This window comes from Pristis pectinata, chromosome 2 (genome assembly GCF_009764475.1).
Source record: "Pristis pectinata isolate sPriPec2 chromosome 2, sPriPec2.1.pri, whole genome shotgun sequence".
Classification (NCBI taxonomy): Eukaryota; Metazoa; Chordata; class Chondrichthyes; order Rhinopristiformes; family Pristidae; genus Pristis; species Pristis pectinata.
In genome coordinates this window covers 99,995,996-100,019,683 of record NC_067406.1, presented here as the reverse complement: position 1 = coordinate 100,019,683, position 23,688 = coordinate 99,995,996, and the positions used below count along the sequence as shown (strand labels likewise).

The following is a 23,688-nucleotide window of genomic DNA, read 5'->3' as shown; positions in this document are numbered from 1 at the left end:
AGTGCGGAAGCCAACTATGCACAAATAGAGAGAGCTTCTCGCCACTACATATGCATGTGAAAGGTTCCATCAGTACATCTATGGGCAAGCTATTGAAGTGGAGACAGGCCATAAGACATTGGTCTCAATTATGTCCAAACCACTGAATGACTGTCCCATGAGGATACAGCACATGTTGATAAGGCTGCAGAAATATGATGTGAAGATAATCTACACTCCGGGAAAATATACGTTTGCTGCTGATATGCTGTCTCAAGCAGTCAACAAGACAGAAAAGAGCAACAGCTTAATGCAGATATACAGGCCTATGTTGACATGATTGTCACCTCTCTTCCAGTAACTCCAGATAGAACAGAGCAGATTAGGAAAGCAGGAGAGGCAGATGAAGCAATGAAAGTACTCAAGGATACAATACAGAAAGGATGGTCAGCAGCAAACGATAACTGTCCAATGTGTATTCCGGATTATTGGGCATGCAGAGCTGAACCGTCAGTAGTGAAAGATATGGTCTTCGAAGGGAACAGGTTTGTGATTCCAGTGTCACTACACAAGGAGATGCTCCAGAAGATACAAGAAGGGCACCTTGGAGAGGAAAAATGTAAACGTAGAACATGTGAAGTGATGTACTGGCCAAGAATGAACAAGGCATGAGCCAGACCACTCCTTCATGTGAAATATGCCTTACCTACAGAGCAAAGCAGCAAGCAGAACCACTTACACCACACCCTGTACCAGACAGGCCGTATTTCAGAGTTGGAGTGGATTTGTTTGACTAATGGGAAGAGCCATATTAAGAGCCATATTGTTGTAACAGAGTACTTTTCCAATTACCCAGAGGTTGCGACACTGCAATCAACGTCCAGCAAAGCAATTATCACGTTCCTGAAAGCTGTGTTTGCGAGGCACGGAGTTCCATTTGAAGTAGTATCAGACAATGGTCCACAATTTGAGCTGTGAATTTGAATCCTTTGCCAATGTTTGGGGGGTTTCGACATATAACCTCAAGCCCACATCATCCAAAATCTAATGGCCTAGCAGAGAGTTCAGTTAAGGTGGTGAAGGGTCTCATGAAGAAAGCGCAAGATGGACAAGAGGATTTCCACAGAAGTCTAATGATTTACAGAAGTGCGCCACTGCAGAACGGCCTTTCACCAGCCCAAATGCTGATGGGTCGACACATACGCACTAACCTTCCAATACATGAAAGCCTGTTGACACCTGAAGGAGCAAACAAGGTCAAACAGGCCAAGGAGGAAGGGAAAGAAAAACAGAAACAGAATAACAAGACAGTGAAAAGCCGACCAGTCCTGAAGCCGGTGGATCAAGTGCGAATCCGAGATCATGATTCTGGCAAATGGCCCATGCAAGGATTTGTGCAAGAGGAAGTAAATCCACATTCATACCAGAGCCAGACGGAGTGAGGGACACCTCTGGGGAGGAACCTCGTGGATCTACAACCACAAGCTCCAACCCATGGCTGTGACCCATCCCCTGTCAGTACACCAAAGAGGCCAGCATATGGAGAAAATGAACACGTGGACCAGAGTTCCCAGAAAAACACCAATGCAGCAAATGAAAGCAACACACCTGCGAAAATAAGTACCAGACCAAAAAGGACCATTAAACCACCTCAGACTGATTGAAAGCTGCTGAGTGGACAAGGGTTCTTGGCAGGTTTTTAAGGACAAAGTATTGTGTTTGTTTTTTTTCTTTAAAGGGGGAAAATGTGTTATTATGTAGTTAAAATAAACAACCACAGTTCCCAGTTGGCAATGCAAGGGGTCACATGGGGGAAACAGGAGGTGGCTGGTGAAAAAGCGGGAAAGCAAGCCAGTCTGTCTGTTGTTGTTTTAATAAATGTTCAGATATTAAACCCACACCAAGTTTGTCTCTTGATGAAGAGCAAACATAACAGTACCTACAGTGTAGGCACAGCGGCATGCAAAAGTTTGGGCATCCCTGGTCAAAATTTCTGTTACTGTGAATAGCTAAACAAGTAAATGACCTGATTTCCAAAAGGCATAAAGTTAAAGATGACACATTTCTTTAATATTTTAAGCAAGATTACTTTTTTTTATTTCCATCTTTTACAGTTTCAAAATAACAAAAAAGGAAAAGGGCCCGAAGCAAAAGTTTGGGCACCCTACATGGTCAGTACTTAGTAACACCCCCTTTGGCAAGTATCACAGCTTGTAAACACTTTCTGTAGCCAGCTAAGAGTCTTTTCATTCTTGCTGGGGGGGATTTTCACCCATTCTTCCTTGCAAAAGGCTTCTAGTTCTGTGAGATTCTTGGGCCATCTTGCATGCACTGCTCTTTTGAGGTCTATCCACAGATTTGCGATGATGTTTAGGTCGGGGGACTGTGAGGGCCATGGCAAAACCTTCAGCTTGTGCCTCTTGAAGTAGTCCACTGTGGATTTTGAGGTGTGTTTAGGATCATTATCCTGTTGTAGAAGCCTCTCTCTTTCCAACTTCAGCTTTTTTTTAGAAAACAGACAGTGTGATGTTTGCTTCCAGAATTTGCTAGTACTTAATTGAATTCATTCTTCCCTCTACCAGTGAAACATTCCCCGTGCCACTGGCTGCAACACAAGCCCAAAGCATGATCGATCCACCCCTGTGCTTAACAGTTGGAGAGGTGTTTTTTCATGAAATTCTGCACCCTTTTTTCTCCAAACTTTCCTGCATCCTCACCACAAAATTCAGCATCAGAAGTTTGCAAAGGAACATCTAAACAAGCCTGATGCATTTTGGAAACAAGTCCTGTGGACTGATGAAGATAAAATAGAACTTTTTGGCTGCAATGAGCAAAGGTATGTTTGAAGAAAAAAGGGTGCAGAATTTCATGAAAAGAACACCTCTCCAACTGTTAAGCACGGGGATGGATCGATTATGCTTTGGGCTTGTGTTGTAGCCAGTGGCACGGGGAACGTTTCACTGGTAGAGGGAAGAATGAATTCAATTAAATACCAGCAAATTCTGGAAGCAAACAGCACACTGTCTGTAAAAAAAGCTGAAGATGAAAGGAGGATGGCTTCTACAACAGGATAATGATCCTAAACACATCTCAAAATCCACAACGGACTACCTCAAGAGGCACAAGCCGAAGGTTTTGCCATGTCCCTCACAGTCCCCTGACCTAAACATCATCGAAAATCTGTGGATAGACCACAAAAGAGCAGTGCATGCAAGACGGCCAAAGAATCTCACAGAACTAGAAGCCTTTTGCAAGGAAGAATGGGCGAAAATCCCCCAAACAAGAATTGAAAGACTCTTAGCTGTCTGCAGAAAGCGTTTACAAGCTGTGATACTTGCCAAAGGGGGTGTTACTAAGTACTGACCATGCAGGGTGCCCAAACTTTTGCTTCGGGCCCTTTTCCTTTGTTATTTTGAAACTAAAACAAAAGGAAATAAAAAAGTAACCTTGCTTAAAATATTAAAAAAATGTGCTCTCTTTAACTTTATGCCTTTTGGAAATCAGGTCATCTTTTACTCGCTTAGCTATTCACAGTAACAGAAATTTTGACCAGGGTGCCCGAACTTTTGCATGCCACTGTACATTTCTATGAGGAAGAAGGGTAGGGAAATTAAAGCCTCAACTCCTTGCATGACTTAAAAAAGGCTCTACTCTTTTTTTAAACCAAAAAAAAAAGCACATTGATTCCCAGGTTGTTAATATGCACTAACTAGTTACGGAAAGTTCAGAGAGAAAAAGAAACAAAATAAAAGGGTCAAAGAAAGAGCATGAAAAAAAAACGATTGACAGCAAACATAAAAGAGAATCCCAAAATAATCTATAGGCAAACAAATGAGAAAGATATTGTAAGGGGACAATCAAAGATCAAAAATGAAATCTACTCAAAGACAGAAAAATGGCTGGAGAATATTTGAACAGTCTTTACAAAAGGAAGGTGGCTGCCAGTGTTTCAGCAAAGGAAAAGGGAGTTGGGTCACCGGATGGGCTAAAAATTGATAGAGGTTTAGAAAGGTTAAGGGCACATTGATAAATCATCTAATCTAGCTGGAATAAATCCTAGGTTGCTGAGAGAGAATTGCCATAATGTTTCAAAAAATGAATATATTCAGGTGTGGTATCTGAAGACTGAAAAATTTAAAATATTAGACCTTTGTTCAAAAAAAAGTACAGGTGTAAACCCTCTAACTACATACCTGTCAAGCCAACTTGCGAGTGGGGAGAGTTCATGAAACAATAATAAGGGACATAATTAGTTGTCAGTTACACAAATCTGTCAAAGACATATCGTGTCGAACTAACTTGGAGTTTTGATGAAGGAACAAAGAGGATCAATGAGGGAAATGCAACAAAGGTGGTATCTATACATCTCTCTCTATTCCCTATTCTATCCCTCTCTCTCTCTCTCTATTCTCTCCCCCTCTCTCTCTATATACACACACACACACTTCCAAATGGCATTGATAAAGTGCCACACGATAGGCATCATCAAGGTAGAAGCTCACAGAATAAAAGAGGTTGCAGCAGCTTGGATCTAGTTAGTTAGTACGAAACACTAGAAGCAGAAGGATGTTTCTCAGACTAGAGGGAAGTGTACAGTGGGTCTGTACATTGATGGAGCAAGACATTGTAATGCCCCATCCTAACCACGAACAGTAAACAGCACAGTTCACAAAGAAATAATACTAACTCTCACAAATTAGTATTGGGCTAAGCTGCGCAGAATCATCTCTTTTCCCACACCTGCCCCCGTACTTCTCACAGGCCTGCACCTTTTGCAGTTCTGCAGTTTCAAACAACAATATTGTTTTTCTTAATATATTAATGACATGGGCTTGCCTGTACAGGGTGTAATTTCTGAATCTGCAGCAAACACAAAACCAAGTGCTGGTGATCTGAGGAGGAGGGGATTAAAAGACTTCAATGGCAGGTTGGTGGAATGGGAAAATAGGTGAAAGATTAAATTTAACACCGAGATTTAACACCAATTGTTGTATTTTGGTAGGAAGAACAAGGGGTAGTTGCAATATAAAGCAAAAGGCATATTTCTAAAAGGAGTACAAAAACAGAGAGGTCTTGGTAATATGCGTTTAGTTCATTGGAAGTGGCAAGGCAGCTTAAGAAAGTGGTTAAAAGAACAAACAAGATCTTGGTCTTTTTAAGTACAACAGCAAGGAAGTCATAAACCTTGAAAAAACACCAGTTTGGTCAGAACCACGTTATTGTGTCCAGTTCTGGACTCCACACTATAGAAAAGGTACAGGCTTTAGAGACTGCAGAAACATTTTCCCCCAAATTATTTCAGGGACAAGAGACAAATTAAGAGAATCTGGGGTTGTTCTCCTTGAAGGAGGCAGCTGCAAGGGATCCAAGTGAGATATTTAAAATCACGAAGGGTAGAGACAGTAGACAAAAAGAACAGTTTCCATTGGCAGAAGGATCAAGAACCAAGTTACAAATAGTAACCATAATCGGCAAAAATAATGAGTGACAAGGGAAAACTTGTATATGAGGCAAGTAGTTATGGTCTGGAATGTGCTAGTAGGGATAGTAGCAGATTCAATTGTAATGTTCAAAAGGGAGATGGAGAAGTATCTGAAAAAAATTTACAGGGCATGGGGAAAGAGGTCAGAGGATTAGTATCAGTGAGACTGCTCTTATACAGAGGTGGTACAGACTCAACAGCTTTCTTCCATGCTGTAACCATTCTGTGATACCATGAAGACATTTCTACATTGTCGGACTGCAGAAATTAAATATCAATAAAAAGGGACAAGTTTCTGCCTTTAATGGGCTCAGAATGAAAGAGAACAGAAATTTTTCATCCCATTGTGCTAACTCGCCAAAGTGCTGATCTTTGCCCATAGTCCTGCATTTCTTTCTCCTTAAAATATCAAAAACCAAGTGTTGTTTGTATTTTCCTTGTTTCCCACCTGCTCCACTGCGTCGTGTGCTCATTTCTGCAATATAAGCCCATTCATTTTTGGCAGAGTTGTAGGCCTCCACAGAGCTAAGACATTGTCGTGATGCTCCATCATAGCCACCAACAGCGTATAGCACACCTAATAAAAACAAAATTCAAAAACTTGATTAAAGGACTACATATTATTTTTTTTGTTTTACATACATCCAGAAATACTATTACTGGGAAAAATGGGACCATCTTAAAAGATGCTAAATATTCTTGGATGATGTATAATATTAATTCTCACAGATCAGGTATAGCGCTGGATTGTGCAGCATCTGGCATTGCCCCTCCCCACCCCCATCTTCCCTCATGGCCACATTTCACATGGCTGTGATTCCAAATAACTACAAGGTCTCAGTTCTGTAGCCAGACTGTGAGCTGCATAGTTTTTTTGACATCTCCCTGATGTGAAAGCCTTTTAGATGGTTTGACATGTTTCAATAAAGTCATCTAAAAATAGTTCAAATAGATTTAAATAATTTAAAACATAAAAACTACACAAAAACAATTTATTTGAAAATACTTTAAAGTAGAGAAAATTAATTAAGAATACAGCAAAATAAAAGGAAAATAAGCTACTTACCTTTTCAATCAAGGCCATCTCCCATTCAGGGCTGGATTCAAAGCAAATCCAGAGGCCCAGTTCAAGACAATTTGTGCTGAGTCCAGCAGGAGGACAGATGCTCAAGCATCTGACATCCACCTCATCTCTGCCTTTTCGTTGTAATTCACAGGCTTAAAAATCATTGATAAAATGACCCACAAAGAGGAACTTGCTGGCGACTTTCTATGTAATGGTCAGCATAAGAGGAGTATGATTCAACCCATGTTGTAGAAAGATATTAAACACCTTCTGATGTTCTATATATGATATTTTCCCCAATGCTAAGCAGAGAGCATCAGATCCAAATGAATCCGGAAGTCTTTATGTCGAATTAGTGGATATCAGTTCATGCAGTAATTATGTTTAGAGCTCCAATACTGGATTGCTATCCATGTTTATAATCTCCCCCAGTCTTGAGATAGTAAACTCATCCAGATCTTCTCTTGCACATCACTGAGGTCTTGAAATCTAGAATTCCATCACAAACTCTTAGTCTCCACAACTCCAAGTTTCTCATCAAAACCTCTGTGGCAATGTTTTGGTTATCTTTCCCAAATGTCTCTGGGTATGGATCAGCATCATATTTTGTTGAATGAAGCTCGTGAAGCCATTGGGACATTTTACTGTGTTAAAGGCATTATAAAAACTGAAAGTTGTTGTTGTTGAAGTCCTCACATGTGGAAATCTAGTGATCATTTGATGAGGGTCTCTTGAAATGCCTCCATTCAATAGCTTGCTCATAACCAACAGTAAAGTGATTTAGAGATAAAGGTGTTCAAAAACTATGACTGTATGACAAGTAGTAAATGGTTTTCATAGGGAGTGAAGGGGAAAGGGGCAGGTGGGAAGAAGGAAGGGAGAGGAAAACAAAATCCCTACATCCAACTATGAACTAATATTTAACTAAATTATCTTTTGTTGATCACTGACTTTGGGCTGAGACAAATAGCATAAAGGAAAAGAAAAATTCTAAAGCACCAAAACTTATACCAAAAAAGAGCAAATGTTTCAAGAACCTATTAAATACCATTAACCAGGAGGTTGCAAACTTTCTCCTTCTTTTCAGGATACATCTGAAACCAATTCTTTCACTAAAGTGCTTTCATAGCTTGTCACCCATTTCAGCAGAACCAGTAGCTTCTGGTATGGAATAACAACTAACGCTATAGTTTAATTATTATGACAAATACTAGCAATGCAGTTCATTACCAGGTAAGTGAATTAAACAACACTCCTGTGATACAGATATTATTAACTATTTGTAATTTAGCTTCCAAGCAAAACAACTAAGATTAAAATACTGAAAAGCAACACAAGAATACCCAGCTGGTACCAGCTTTTAGTACTTTTAAAGGAAACTGGCCTCCAGACAACTATAATTCATAATCTCAGTGAGAAAAATCAATGTATTAGGTCCTTGAGTGAGAACCATCAATTCACTAATAAATGAAAATCTTTAAAAAATGCAGATGCTGGAAATCTGAAATAAAACAGAAAATGCTGTCTAACCTCCTGAATGTTTCCAGCATTTTCTGTTTTTTATTCCATCAATTCACTGTCCTGTATTATTCATCATAATATGCATTAATGTCAAAACATGAAAGGACATGTACAATGGATTTTTAAATTTACTGCACAAAACAGGTTCAGCAGTGCATACCTCCTACAACACCTACACCAACACTGCTTCTTCTGGTGTTCATTGGAGCTACATGAAACCACTCATTCGCTTTGGCATTATACACCTCCACAGATGACAAACCTGTAAAATACAGCAACATTATATGCTTGTAAAATAGGCATTCAGCTTACTGATATCAGAATGTATTGTTTGAATATAATTAACAGAAAATGTCAATCAACATAGCTAAAAGAAATCTATATCTGAATCAGCAGCCCAGAAGGCACGGTATTGGACAAGCAACCTAGAAGTTATGAGCTCATAATCCTTGCATAGTAAACTGTGGAATGGAATTCAATAGATCATCCAGTTTCAAAAATTAGGAGGGGAACAAAAATGAAGAAAACTTCCAATTTGTCATTAAACCTAAACTAGGTCTTTAATGTGATATTTCAATTCCTATCCAAATGCTCAACTTAACCCTCCACTCATTCCCTATTTTTAAAAATATTCCCTCCTGCACCCATATCTTTTAACGATATTAACAAACATAGTCTTGCAGTTCTTGGGCAGGTAACTTGTAGCTATTCTAGAAAATCAGTATCAGCAAGCTGTATTAGAGCATTGAATCTTGCCTTCATCGGTCGTTCACATTCCTTCCCTTTTTAGAAGGGCATCAGTGAATGGTTAGCAGAAACTCAGATGGACTTTCTCTTTCCCCATCCTAGAACCACCAGCTTCTATCCTGCTGTTCTAAGACTATTGAATGGTTCCCTAGTATGACTCTTGACCTCACAATCTACCTCGTTGTGACCTTGCACCTTATTGTCTACCTGCCCTACATTTTCTCTGTAACTGTTGCACTTTATTCTGCATTCTGTTTATTGTTTTACCTCATACTGTTGTAATGAATTGATCTGTATGAATGGTATGCAAGACTAGTTTTTCCACTGTACCTCAGTACATGTTACAATAATAAACCAATTTACCAAGTTCATCTGGGGAAAGTTAATTCAGCACAATCTGAACCTTTGTGATTTGTATGGCTTAGCTTTGGACCAAGTAATAAATCCTGTTATGTTTTATTTTCCCCACTACTAAACAATCTTAATATTTTCTACAATAAGAAACAAGAGTTATAACCTGATCCAGAGAGGAGATAAAATCAAAGTCAGAATAAATAAATAAATCGCACCAAGTTGTCCAATGAACTTCTTGATAACCAGGTGCAAAGAACTAAGTAATAAATGTACCAAACTAGCATGCTTTTATTCACTATTTAGCTACCTTTATTTTTTTTTATTATTTATAATCTGCTGATTTTTCCATTTCACTCTAATTTAGCTCCTGGTGGATTTCTGCTTCCGACTTGCTCCCAAATTTTAACATTTCCGTTTACCATCATTAATTTGTTTTAGCAATCCTCCTCCATTCCCCACGCCCAGCCCTAACCAAGATCCACTCTTTTTCACCTCCACACATCTACAATGGGACTACCAACAATTACACTCCAAATTGGGCACATAATGGAATTATTTGGGTTGACTGTAAAAAGCAAGAATACGTGCTGCAAGTGTGTCACTAAAACATAATACCATGCAATTTGTGAGTGTGACTCAATGATATAAATGTTTCTCAAGCTGAAAGTAGAGGCTTTTAGTTAAATTATATTTTTATATTATATACATATATATACACACACATATATACACACACACAGATAGATATATTATACATACATATATACACACAGAGAGTATATGGCTTGTAGTATCTTTGTTTAATAAAAGGACAGACCTTTAACTAATAGGCCAACAAGCTACATAGATTGAAAACTCACCCATCCATTAATACATCGTATATTTCGACATACCTGTACTTCCATCAAATCCTCCAACCGCGTACAGCATTCCATTCAGTACTGCAGCTCCCAGAGTGCTCCGTCTGTCCTGCATGTTAGCATTGTTGAACCACTGGTCTTTGACTGGGTCATACGAATCAACGGTTCTTACTCTTAGTGAGCCATTAAAACCTCCAACAGCATAAACCAGCCCACCCATACACATAACACCTGCAGAGAATAAGGACAAGGATGAAAATGCAATTCACGTCATTGATCATAATTTCACTAAAACTAAAATGCAATGTTTAATTCAACAGGTTTATCGTAGCTCTACATGAATGGCTGCATGAAAAACATTAACTTCTGTCCTTTTTTTTCTTAATTGTTCTTTGTACAGACATTACTGGTACTGATCAGGAAACCTTGTCTTTTGTTGTGACATATGGATGGTTTGTGGTTGGCATGTATTAGTGGGGCGAAGGGCTTGTTTCTGTGCTGTATCCCTCTACAAATCCCTATGTAGTTTGATATAAATCTGGGGAGATTGAAGAAGTTAACCAACTTCATCATTCTGTAAACTTTGGTTAATGGAATATAAAATTAGAGACATTTTGGCTTCCTATTTCAGTAGTTTATCAAATTAAGTATACTTATGGAATAACTTAGTTTTGCATTGCAGATGTAAATAGGTTTGATGAGTACAGGAAGCCTGATTATCACAAAATCCAAGAACAGGGCATTAAAAGGAATACTGCAGGATAGATCTCAGCTTTTCCAAGTTTATCTTGCAAATATTTCTTTCAACAGTGAGTCATACTAAGAAAATACTCCTGACTAACTGTTGACTACGCCATTCTCAAAAAGGTTTAAAAAGATAATAGAACAGAGTTACCAGCAAAACATCAACATTTAAATTATGCATTGATGTATAATTTATGCTATATTTAAATTGCTCAGCTAATTTGAAAGTAGCGATATCCACCAAGTTGCATATCACCTAAAATTGCTCGACTATTTGTTCCACTCCACCATTAGCCAGTTCACCATCAACCTCAAATAACTTCAGGTCCTTGATGCAAAATGTAATAGTAATTAAATTTGATGCAGAAAGTTATGGCTCAGAAAGGAAAAGCCAAAACCTTGGTGTCCAATTCCTACTGCTAATGATTTATAAAACTGAATCTTTTTCTAACTTTTTCTTTCAATGTCTATTTCTCTTTCTGTACATCATTTGATTTCAATTTGTCCCATTTCCTTCTTTATTGTTCTTTTGCATCTTTCCTAATTCATAAACTTGTCATTTACCGCAGATCATGATACTTCACTGTTTTATCAGCTTGGATGTGGTTCAATACAAACTCTGAGCTGAAATCTAACAAGACAGGTTTCTGCAAGATCTGGCCCCATGTCTGTTCACAGAACTGTAATTCCCAGTGATTACTTAATGCACACCCTGCCACCCAACTTTCAAATGTACTACAAAAATAATCAGGAGATACACCCAGACTCTCCACTACAGCACTGAATAAATTTAATTTAAAATCTAATCAATGTTTCTACCATGTATCACTTAATGTTCCAGAGTCAACCTCCACATACACTACTGTGTTGGAGCCTTGCATCTTCTAACCAAAGTAAAGTTGCATTACCCAAGGTGCTTAAGGTTTTACAGCCAACAAAGTACTTCTGAAGTGTAGTCACTGTATAATGCGGCAAATGAGGCAATTAATTTGTACGCACAAACATTTGTTGCACAAACAGCAATGAGATAATGACCACCTAAATCTCAGTGATCTTGGATGAGAGAGAAATATTGACTAGGAAGCCCCTGCTCTTCTTCACATGAGTGCAATGGGATCTTTAACGTGATTCAAAAGGGAATTAGAAGAGACATTTTAATCAAAAGATGACACAGGTGACAGTCCAGTGCTCCCTCAATAATCCAATGAGCTCGTAACCTTCCAAGATGCCATCACTCAGGCAGGACTGACAACGTCAGGTCATTTATATCAAGTCAACTAATTTATAGCTTGATCAAGCAGCACAGTGGTTCAGCTAGAAGAAATACTGCCTCACAGCACCAGTGACCCAAGTTCAATCCTAACCTCTGATGCTGTAAGAACTTTTGTTTCACCTTCTCCAAAGCAAGTATATCCTTCCTTAAATAAACTAGCCAAAACAGTCAATTGTACTCTGGGTGTCACCTCACCAAAGCCCTGTAAAATTGTACCTGTTTGGGATATTATGGTAGGTATATGAAATGTACTGTATAAATGAAAGTCTTCTGTATTATTCCATTATTAGGTATTTCAAAAATAAACAATGGTAATAATGAAGCTACGCAAATACACATTTACTTAGCTATTTTTGTTACAACTAATAAAAGGTGAGAGAATGAATGCAACACATCCGTTACGTACAGCAGTGACAAGGCTCTTCACAGGAACATAACTGGGCTTTCCATAATTTGAATAATTTCAATTCATTTTGATTATTTAAACACCCCAATTTCAGGAGATTTGTGAACTTTCCTATTAATTTTATTCTTCAGAACACAATATATATTCTAATTTCCAGCATCCAGTACCAGGCACTCCCAGCACAGCTATATCATTAATTTAATACAAGACCTCTCTACAAACTGCCTTAAAACCTGGTTTTGAGTGTACAATTCCAAGTTACAAGTTATAGGTTCAATCTTAAACTGGATCTACACTGATACTTCAGTTCATTACAGAGGAAGCATTACATTAACAGAGATGTTCTCCCTCCAACATTTGATGAGATATGATATAACATTAATATCTGTATGCAAAGCATTTTGGAATATTTGAAATGGTAAGTCATCATGCAAATACAAATATTTCTTTCTAAGGTCATTAAAAATCTTGCTTCAAAATTTCTCAGCTAAGAAGCCAAAAGATGAATCGGTTCTCCAGATGCCAGTGTTTACACAACTCCTGTTTCTACAACTTAGATTTATTTGACACTTTGTGAAAGAGGCCCCAAGATGCAGACCAGACATCAACTCTAACATCAAGACATACCAGCTGATAATAGGACTGGGGAATGAAAGCTTGGTCAAAGGTCAGTCACTTTTTGGGGCATCACTAGATACATTTTATATCTGAAGATTAGATCATGCATAGCAATGGATATACCTGTTATTCATGATCTAATCAATATACATTTACCTGCTCTGCATCTTCGTGAAGGAAGTTCAGCAACTTGGTACCAACGTTCCTCTGCAAAATCATAACATTCCACACTACGAATAGCTTTAGGTGCCTGACCACCAACCACTACCAGCACCTGAAATTGGAAGCACATCCATTTAAGGTTCTGCATTACTTCCCAAGTTGTAGAAGAAATAATAATTATATTACATTTGTAAGGAAAACAATACACCCATACTGTGCATATGTGCTCTTCCCTCAACTGAACTCATGCAGTTATTCAAAAAGCAAAGGAGGGAAAAAAAGAGAAAAAAAATACTCCCAGTCAATTGTTAGAATGAGGAAAACACAATAGGTTACATTATTTTGATATGTAGTCTAAATGGTTATTAATGAAACTTGCCTTAATATCCTGCCTGATTTTGTCACAAAAATTTATATGGCTTTCTGTAATAGAAGATGCAAGCAGTTATATCATCAATTTACCCAATCGGGCAATCTACAGTATTACTATTTGATTCACTCCTAGATAATTCCTATGTATTATACTCAAAAAAGATGGCATTTGTCTGACACACTTATGGCTAGAGTAAATAAAAAGGGACTTGGAAGCAAGGATATTATAAAATCTGGTCAGAATAGTGTGGATGTAGCAACAGCTGTGTGTGACTGCACAACTACAATACTGAGAACCTTTTTACCTTTGGAACACTAGCTGGTGTTCTTAATCTTGTTCTGGTTGTTTTCATCAATGCACGTTGGTCAGCAGGAAGCAAGTGATACTTCATAGCTTCAATGAGATAATCTTTGCATGCATTATTATTTTTGACCAGGGCTTCCTCTTCTACTCTCTGTTAAATAAAATCATTAACAATGTCACATCAATACTTTTAATAAAATTCAGCATATTTCTTCTATCCCAATAACAGTAATTTTATCAGAAAACAAAATTAAAGTCTGATCAAATTCAACATTACAGCCTGACAGAGAATTAGAACACTGTAGTTCTACTACAAACCTCAGTTTTTTTTAAATTCTTACTTAAATTTTTGTTTCTTTCCTTTGCCTTCATGCTTAGTTTCTAGGTATTATCTGAAAGATGACATAGCAGTTACAGAAGTTTAATTTCAATTGGCCAGATTGTGCTTGGGCTGTGTTTTTTCTACAACTACATTCATCCTTTGCAGGTCTGCAGTGCCAATTAACTTTGAGGAGCAAGTTGTGAGCTGCAACTAGACTTCTGACAGCAGATCCTGATAATCAGGGACTTTCAAAATCAGTTCAAATAGATTTAAGTACACTTTGAAAATGATTAAAAATAAGGAAAACTATTAAAAAGCAATTCAAAACATAATAGTAAATAAAGCAAAAACAAAATCACTTATCTTTACAATCACAGTTGGTGACCTTCATCCAAAGGAATGGGTGACTGGGTGACACTACTTATGCCAAACACGGACATGTCAGAGACAAGCTGGAGATATCCTGGAGACATCTGACTGTCCTGCTCCACTGCAGACTTGCCACTGAACCCAACAAGAATGGGGAGTTATTTGCAGCAGCAACCAGTCTCCAGCTTGTCTCTGCCTTCTCTGTTTCAATGTCCTGGCACAGAAATGGGAGACGAGCAGACCAGTGAGGAGGTCATCGCTGGTTGTTCTCTACTGAGCCACCTACCAGAGGTACACATATTTCAGTGCAACTAATTAAACCAAGTACGTCTGATACTGGCCGATACACAAACCTGACATTCTCTCCTACAATTCTTGTCGAATTAACGATCAGCTGTATAACCTCAGTTCATTTATCCAGATTACAAATTCTCTGTCTTTCTAGTTCCCAGGCTGTAGATCATTCCCCACTTGAAGCCAGGACTTTCTAGCCACAAAATGTATTTGCACTGATGATATATTTTTACAATCAAGCATGCAAGCAATGATGTCATCCCCCATCTAACGTATGCTTAGGGTGTTGCAATGAAAAATTCACCCATGAGGTTCCAAAGCACTGCCATGATTGGGCATGCACAGCCCAACTACATTTTAATGGTGCTGTTTTCTCTACAGTTGCAGTGTAAAGGAGGCCTTCTGAAACAAGTAGGTTCACATGATTTAGTTACTCACCTACTCTTTCAGGTTTAAATTCCCAACTGAAGCTCATGACCCTGGTTCAACATTCCCTCTTCACCCCCCCCCCCCGCCCCCCACCCCCTTTCACTGATCTAAATGACCAAATGTGATGACACCCAGGCCCTGATCTCATAACCAGAGACCCAGTCACAGGACCAACTTCAGCAAACATGCTTCTCCACTCAGCGACTTCCATCTAACTCATCCCACCTTTCAATAAGCCCCAAATCAGCAAACCACCTCCCACCCACTGGTGACCATCCTAATACAGTAAATCCCTCCACTTAACCAATCTCCATCGGACTCAGCAACTCGCCACAAAATCCCCCACTGCTGAACGTAGTGGGAAATGCTTCCACCTTGTCTTCAGCACTCGTAAGCTGGGCCTCATCATTGTTGAGGATGGAATGTTCTTGGAGCATCCTCATTTTTTAGCTGTCAAGACTCACAAATGTAGCAGGACTGCAGTGCTTAGGTCAGATTTGATCAGTTGGGTCTGGGATTACATAGCTCTGTCAGCATGCTATTTTTGCTATTCACACATTTGTAGTCTTGTGTTGCAACTTTACCAACTTCATTTCATTTATTGTATGCCTGCTGCTTCTCATGCTGCCTTGAGAGTAATGGCAGAGTGAAAGATATGCCAGGCCATGATCTTATAGATTGTGGTAGAATGTATTTATGTCGCTGCTTACGGTCCACAAGGATGTCCATTTTTGACCCGCCAGATCCATCCTGTTCTATTCCTAGTACCACAAATCTTGTGCTAAATATGGCAGTAACCCAGGGTGAGAAAGTGAAACAGTGTCCACAAGGACTGCGTAGATCATAATTAGCAGCAATGTAGGCATAGAAGATGCATCTCAAAGAGATGGAATGGAAAGGAGGAGGTCGAGTAGGTTCACATCTCTTGCACTGATTGCATCAGAACCTGCAACAGTCCCGGCAGCTACATCCACTCAGGGTGATGGATAGTGAAGGTGCCACCCAGAATACATTCTGTAGTACCGTTACTTTCAGTGCTTCTTGCAAGTCTTGTTCAACATGGAGGAGCACTGATTTGTCAGCTGATAGAGGACAATAATGGTAATGAAAGTGTTTCCTTATCAGTGTGATTCAGATGCCATGAGACTATAAGTTTCAAGTCAACTTTGGAGGACTTCCAGGGTTACATCTTCCCACCTGTATCTACTACACTGGGTGGGTCAGTGCTGCCCCTGGGTAGGGTATCCAGTGATTAGGATGGAGGCATCTGCTATGTTTCTAATAAGGTGCAATTCTGCAAGTATGACCACATCAGGATGTTTGCCTCACTAATCTGTGCAACAGTTCTCCTAATTTAGACATGTCCCACAATGTTTGTAAGGATGACATTGCAAGGTCAACTGGGCCAAGTGCAACTTAGCTTCACATGAATTAAGAGCATGGGTCAATACTAGGTTATCCATTTGATTTTATCCTTCTTGTGTTTTTAATGATAAACAATATGCAAGAATCAAAACATATTACTACACCAATTATATCACTTTAAAAACTAAATGCACAATGACCCTAGCCTTAACGACAGCAACATTACCTGCACCAGATATTCACGTGTAAGAAGGGGTAGCCGAACATGCTCCATCAGTCGTGCCATATGCTCCTGTCGAGGTTCTTTATCATGCTTTACCCAGGCAATGGCTGCTTCAAAAACCTGATTGAATTAACAACATTAGTATGACAATGCAGTCTTTTCTCCAATTGCTTCACTTATCTTCGAGACATATTTTCTCTGATCCAGGACAGATCACCTCCTGTAAGTGGGCTTCAAATTTTAATGTAGCAAAATCCCAAAATTGCTACTGCCCAATTCATCCACCATTGCAGAAAACATTCATCTCATGTTGACTTGGTGTTAATAACCATCAGGTGCTTCTTGCCACCACACATCCATCACCATCTTCACCAGGTGGAAGGCAATGAGGAAAGGATTTATCTGGGTGAAGAAATGTCTTCTCATCTCTATCCTGAATAGCCAGCCCTTTAGTTTAAGATTGGTCACTGGTCCTAGACAAACCAGCTGGGGGGGGGGGGGTGGAATTATCAATTCCTTATCTGCCCTGTCAATCTCCTTAAGAATATTGTACATTTTAATGAGATCTCCTTTCATTCTTCTAAATTCTAGACAGTATTGGCCAAATTGCTTAATCTCTCATCATTTGATAACCCCAAGAAACAAGTTTTTATTTACTCACAAAACAACTATATTTTGCTAACCCCACTGCCCTGAAACTGTACCAATTAAAAGGTCAACAATAAAAGTGTATTCTTGTCCTCAAAGAACTGTTAACTCCTGGCACTTCAAATATTGGTACCCACACTGGACTGTTTTGCAATGTGGAGGAAAATGTCATTACTAGTTTTCTGGTCCAGAGTTATACCAGGCTACTGACACTGATCTCTGCCACATTTTACTTTGTTACCTGCTATTATACACCCATAATTACAGAGCCCACAGGAACAGCCACAGAGATCTACCTGCATGCTGGCTTGCTCTAAGTATTCTCATGTACTGCTTAGAGATTTCACTGGCAATGTCTGGCTGTAGTTGCAGTGTTGGTCCAGTGCCAATACTCTCTCTAGCCCCCGCCCCCAATTTACCCCCAGCCCTAGACAAAGAATATGGCTTCTGTGGGTACTGTTCTTCACGAACCTGGCCAGGTGTCTCTGACTCCCAGGAGCACTATCAATTCAATATGTAGTCTTTTTGCATCAGCACTCTAGCTGAATAAATGCTTGTTATAGTATATACAGTATACTCCTTTAAGTGACTGGTTGCTGAGGACACAGCTGCTAGACTAAGTACTGGCAACTGCAGGAGCTTGCAATAGATGAATGCAATTGCAGGCATTGAAACTGACACCAGGTGGTGTTTCACAGGGAAACCCAACAACACTGTTCTGGGAGCCTAGCAATTAAAGATTGCAACCTGTACAGCATCTTTGAAAACAGCATTATGATAACTCAGAATACAGTTTTAACACAACTAAAATGTAGTAAGTCAATTGCTTAGGCAAAGGGACCATACTGGTTGTTAACTAGTTGGAAGGTAGGGGAGAATTGTAAAAATGGTAATGTTCCCTAGTTGGCAGGATGCAGCAAATACTGAGCCCTGCTTTTGATAATGCATGCAAATCACATGGGAGGAACGGAGAGTTGTGTATCCAAGTTGTTGTTTTAAATAGAACATGGAATATTTTCCATTTTGGGAACCCACTAATATCAAGCATTCCAAAGATAGCAGAGCACAATTATCTGCCAAATCAGCTCTCTCCACACGGCAGCAGCAATTGGCTTTAATTCAACCAAAGAATGCCTCCAACGCATAAAACAGTTTTCCTAGCACAGCGGCTATTTTATGATCCAATGCCATCACGTTAAATTCACACCAACCAAGATGTTTTGTGCTGTTGGCCTATGCCACCATATTTCTCAAACATTTCACAGCAAATTCATTTCACTAAAATTTAGAATTTGGAAGTTATGGGAGGGTTTGTCAGAGCAGATATGGAGAGTCTTTTTTCTGACTGAAGAGTCCTAAACTAGGCACGTAGTCTCAGGACATGGAAGTGGCATTCAGGATCAAGGTGAAAAGTTTCTTTGCTCACAGGTAATAAACCTTTCTCATTTTCTACAACAATAGCCCATGAATGATCACTGAGTGTATTCAAAGCAATGCAATGAAGTGTACACTAAGAGAATCAAAAGATATTGAAGTCAGATGGGAAATATATGCAAGATCTCATTGAATGGAAAAGTACATTCTGGAGTCTGTTTGGACCAAACCAGATTTTCTTTTAGATCCTAGTGCATTGGATGTACATCTAACTATGCAAAACTCACTCATTCACTGGAGGTATACATCCCTCAACTTTCGTCAAAATAGAATAAAATAACATCTACCATGACATGAAACAAACTTTGCTGACTTTTAATGGTACTAATATCGGATGTATTAGATCATTTCCTGGACAATGATGGCTTCTTAGAATACAACAATAGTACATGTCCAGTCATTTATTAGGACACAAGTTATTGTCATTATAAACATTATGATGGCTTCTTAGAATACAACAATAGTACATGTCCAGTCATTTATTAGGACACAAGTTATTGTCATTATAAACATTATGATGGCTTCTTAGAATACAACAATAGTACATGTCCAGTCATTTATTAGGACACAAGTTATTGTCATTATAAACATTACCCGAATATTAGGTTTAGATCTTGGCAAACAAGAATTATATATATCAGCTTACCAGTTCAAAATTATTGGGAAAAGCTATCAAGATCTGTGTGTACACAAGATGTCAAAAGCAATTTGATTTTAATAACAATGTACAAACAAATTACCCTAGTTTGAATATGATACTGCTGTTTAAAAATCAAACTGGGGTTTTGGAATTTGTTCAAATATTTACAAACATTTACATTCAAACATACAAATGATATCATGTCTCACTCCAAGCAAAGTTTCACAATCAATGTTGAATCAAGCAACAGGGTGATCTCTTATACCTGGAGGTCAGAATTGTACATTTATCAACCAATCACAAGTGCAAAGATTCCTCTATCAGTTATACAAGAGGATAGAACCAACAGTCAATTTACTTATGCTTCAAAAATATACATTTCAAGAACTAAATAAATCGATAAATCAGTATTGTAAATCAGCTATCTCCTTTTGAATACCAGGTTAAATTGATAAATAGATTCAACTTTTTATAGCTGAATAGGTAAGTGTACTACACAATATTAATATTCTGACAGCCGCTGGGTTGCTATAGCAACTTCAGCCTACAACAAATTACTAATTAGCAGCTCTACAGGGCAACCAACCTACACCACACTTCACAAAAATCATGCTTGCAGAGCAAAGGCAAATTACTTCATGAACCTAGCCTATGCTAGGTTGTTGTAGGATATTTAACTCCATATGCTGATCTTTCATTTCAGCTTAAGATTCATTTATGGTGCAAAAAAATCCCTCACATGGATATCCCTGTTCCACTTGCCATCAATTGAGCAGAATTGCTAAAGCAATGACAATTTGATAATCATTGTGCAACTAGAAAATTTACATTCAATACTTTAGCTACCTGTACATTGCTGCCATTTTAAAATCACAAACAGAAAAATCACTGCTAAAACTGTCCCTTTTATCCTTTTGCAGGCTTGGCATCTAGTAAACTGGTCAATTTGTTTTGTTCAATCACAAAGCATGTGTATATGAATGCCTCTGCAGTTAAATTGGTAAATTGCCATTTGTGCAGAAATCAATATTACTGAAATTCAAAGATATCAAATCTAAGAGTATTTCAGTGTATAGCCATCTGCCAAATTTGTTGTCACAAGTACTCAGTTGGTTGCATTAATACCATAAAAATATACATTGAGCTAAGGATTAAGACACCATTCACAAGTCCTCACATTTTTTAACCTCACTGGACAAAACCTGTTTAGAAGGCGTAACATTGTCCTTCCAGATTACATATTCCATTGCCAGAGTTGGATTAATACAAACATGGCATTATCAAATTGCTCTACCTCATGTGACAAAGGAAATAGAAATGGGTTTTCTGTTACACTCAAGATTTGCTTCTATTCCATGTATTCTAAACCAAGGGCATTTTTAAGAGTTGATGACCATTTTTGATTTGCTTCCATCTTGAAACCATTCAAGAGGAATCCAACAATTACTCCAAACAAGAATGGAACAACATATGTACAATTTTTTTTTCATTAAATTTATTGTTCACTGCTATTTAAGACGCAAGACAGTATACCCAGATTAGATCCAAGAGTTGGATATCTGAATTAACAGAAAATGTTGGAAATATTCATGTCGGTAGCAACTGCAGAGGGAAAACTTTCACATCAATGACTTTCATCAGAATTAGGAGATGTTAAAAAGCAAGTACTCACAGATGCTGCCTGACCTCCTGAGTATTTCTAGCATTTTCTGTTTTGACCATTAGTGTTTAAAATGGTATAATCTTTATTACCAATTTAAAATTGTAGCCATACCTGTACGGTTTTTCATCAGTACATTCAGTGGTTCAGTTAACCAATGGAAAGAGAATGTGTTTTCCCAATTACGCACTGCAGCACTGTTGTTCTCGAGTCCACCAGGTTCTAGACATGCACTATGTATGATATTACTATGATAATATTTCTCAACACAAAATGGCAGAGGGTATAAATAACTAAAGTTTTGCTGTAATATTTTCAACTCTTTATAAAATGATACATTTTTCAGCTCTCATGCCTTAGTTCATTTTGCTAGATAATTCCCAATGCCCTTTAGCTTCAATCTCCCTTACCTTACTAAACAGTTGAAATATTTGGAAGACTGGCCAGAATTGAACAGAGAAAAATCATGACTCACAGATTATTTTTTTAAGGTACTGCAATTAACACTCTGTCTTCACAAAGGTCTATTTCTGGATCCCTCAAATGATAATACATCACATTAAACCTCAGTCAAGTTTTAAAAATACTAGTCATTTTATTAAATAAACAATGAACCAGAATATGCATAACCTTCGCTGGGTTTAGATTTATGATAAGCACATCCTGCTTATTTCTGTTGTCATGGTTTTTGCCTGTGCATCTGTGGCAATATTTGCAGTGTTGTGTTGATTTATCATGTTGCTGAGAACGATGCAGTTGCAAGCACCGAAACCTAGCTGGCAAGTCTCTCAAATATTGCTTACAGCTTTATTGCCACATTCTTTTCCTCTTTGCATGAAAGTTAGGACTTTTATTTTTAAACTCTTCCTTTTTAAATCCCATTCCCTACTTGTCTTCTTTCCACCATTGGGCTCTGCCGTTTCCAATTAGCCCAATCCAGTCAGTTTGGCAATTTCATCATTGCTGCCTTTTATCCGTCATCCCAAACTATTTCCTTCCCTACCTTTCCAGCTCCGACTCTGCATTTTTCATCATATCATCCACTTTCCCAAAATAATTTGCATGATCCGATGTACAGGTTACTTCAGCCTTCTAGCCACCTCCTTTGCTTTGTGTATATTCCACAAAAACTTCTGCTTCAGGGTCAGCTGCAGCCCTTTGTCCCAATTCTACTTAAATGCACGTTCACTCTTAATTTTTGGCTTTTAATGAAGTGTTTAAATTACCAACTTACCCATGTTCTCCACAGGTATCTGCTGTGCATTTTCTGCTATTGCACCATTGTGGAAAAACAAATTATCCCCAGTATCCTGGCCAATGTTTATCCCTCAATGAACATTTCAAAAAAGGTCATTATCATATTGTGGGAGCTTGCCACATGCAGGTTATCAGTACTGTTGCCCACATTCCATAGTAACCATATCTGGGTGTGAAGCACTTCTGAGAAAAGGTAGATGAAAGGCAAGTGTTTCTTTTTTACCCAAGGAGAAGAAAGTTGTGCCCCTTGCACTGTTGCTAATAATGAAAGCTATCGAAGTCCTATTTTCTTTTATTGTCTACTTACTCAAGAACTTAATCCCACCTTTCTTCTTTCTTTCCCCTCCCATATGGACACAAAAATAGCCATCTTGTTCCAAAATAAGCACCAAGAGTCTTAAAGGCCACTTCTCCAAAAAGAAAGAAAAACATTTTCATTTGACATCCTGGTATGTTCCCTTTGCTTGGTTGTCAGCAGCAATTTGTAGGAAGAGTTTCCTTTATGCATGAAAGGCAAACAAGGCATGAAACATCAGTTGGTTTCCTTGCCAGGTTCTGCACAATTCACATTATCTGCCCCAGAGGTTATGAAAGGGATAATCTAAACTTTCTGGCACGTATTCAGCACAGTTTTTACAGCACAGACTGAAGTGTGGTTACAATTTTACCCAATTTTGCTCTTTAAAGCAATAATCAATTCTAGCTTTCAACATTAAGAGTGACTTTCAATTGAAATTGAAAGTCAACCAAAAATAAAGCTGAGCGCTTGTTTTCTGCTCACCACTGCTCCCTTCCATAGCATCACGTGACACATGGACAATCTAACTTAAAAAAAACATTTTAATCAGAGGCAGTTGGTACAAAGGAAAATTATCCCAGAGTACTATTATTGTGCTTTATAAAAAAGCAGCAACAAGTAAAAGCATTTTGACGTATAAAACAATCATCAATTCTTCTCACACACAATGCACCTCATTTTACACTGGAGAGATTGCAGGGTCTTCTCTATGAAACACTACAATTCTTCTGGCAATGATGCTGATTAACAGAAAAAGAGGCAAGAAATTCCATGGCAGTCACTCATTTCAGAATAACATTTGACTTGAAGACAAAATCATATCATAATATTGCTGCCACTCTCCTCAAAAGGTCCCGATTG

General features: G+C 38.4%; 1 protein-coding gene across 1 annotated transcript in view; it reads right to left on the bottom strand.

Annotated features, from left to right (window-relative positions):
• Nucleotides 1-23,688, bottom strand: part of klhl2 (kelch-like family member 2) — a 99,606-nt gene that overhangs the window by 14,367 nt on the left and 61,551 nt on the right. The window contains 6 exon segments of the mRNA XM_052041286.1: nt 5,910-6,038; nt 8,209-8,310; nt 10,043-10,240; nt 13,207-13,324; nt 13,890-14,039; nt 16,894-17,010. Coding sequence (XP_051897246.1) covers nt 5,910-6,038; nt 8,209-8,310; nt 10,043-10,240; nt 13,207-13,324; nt 13,890-14,039; nt 16,894-17,010 — 814 coding nt within the window.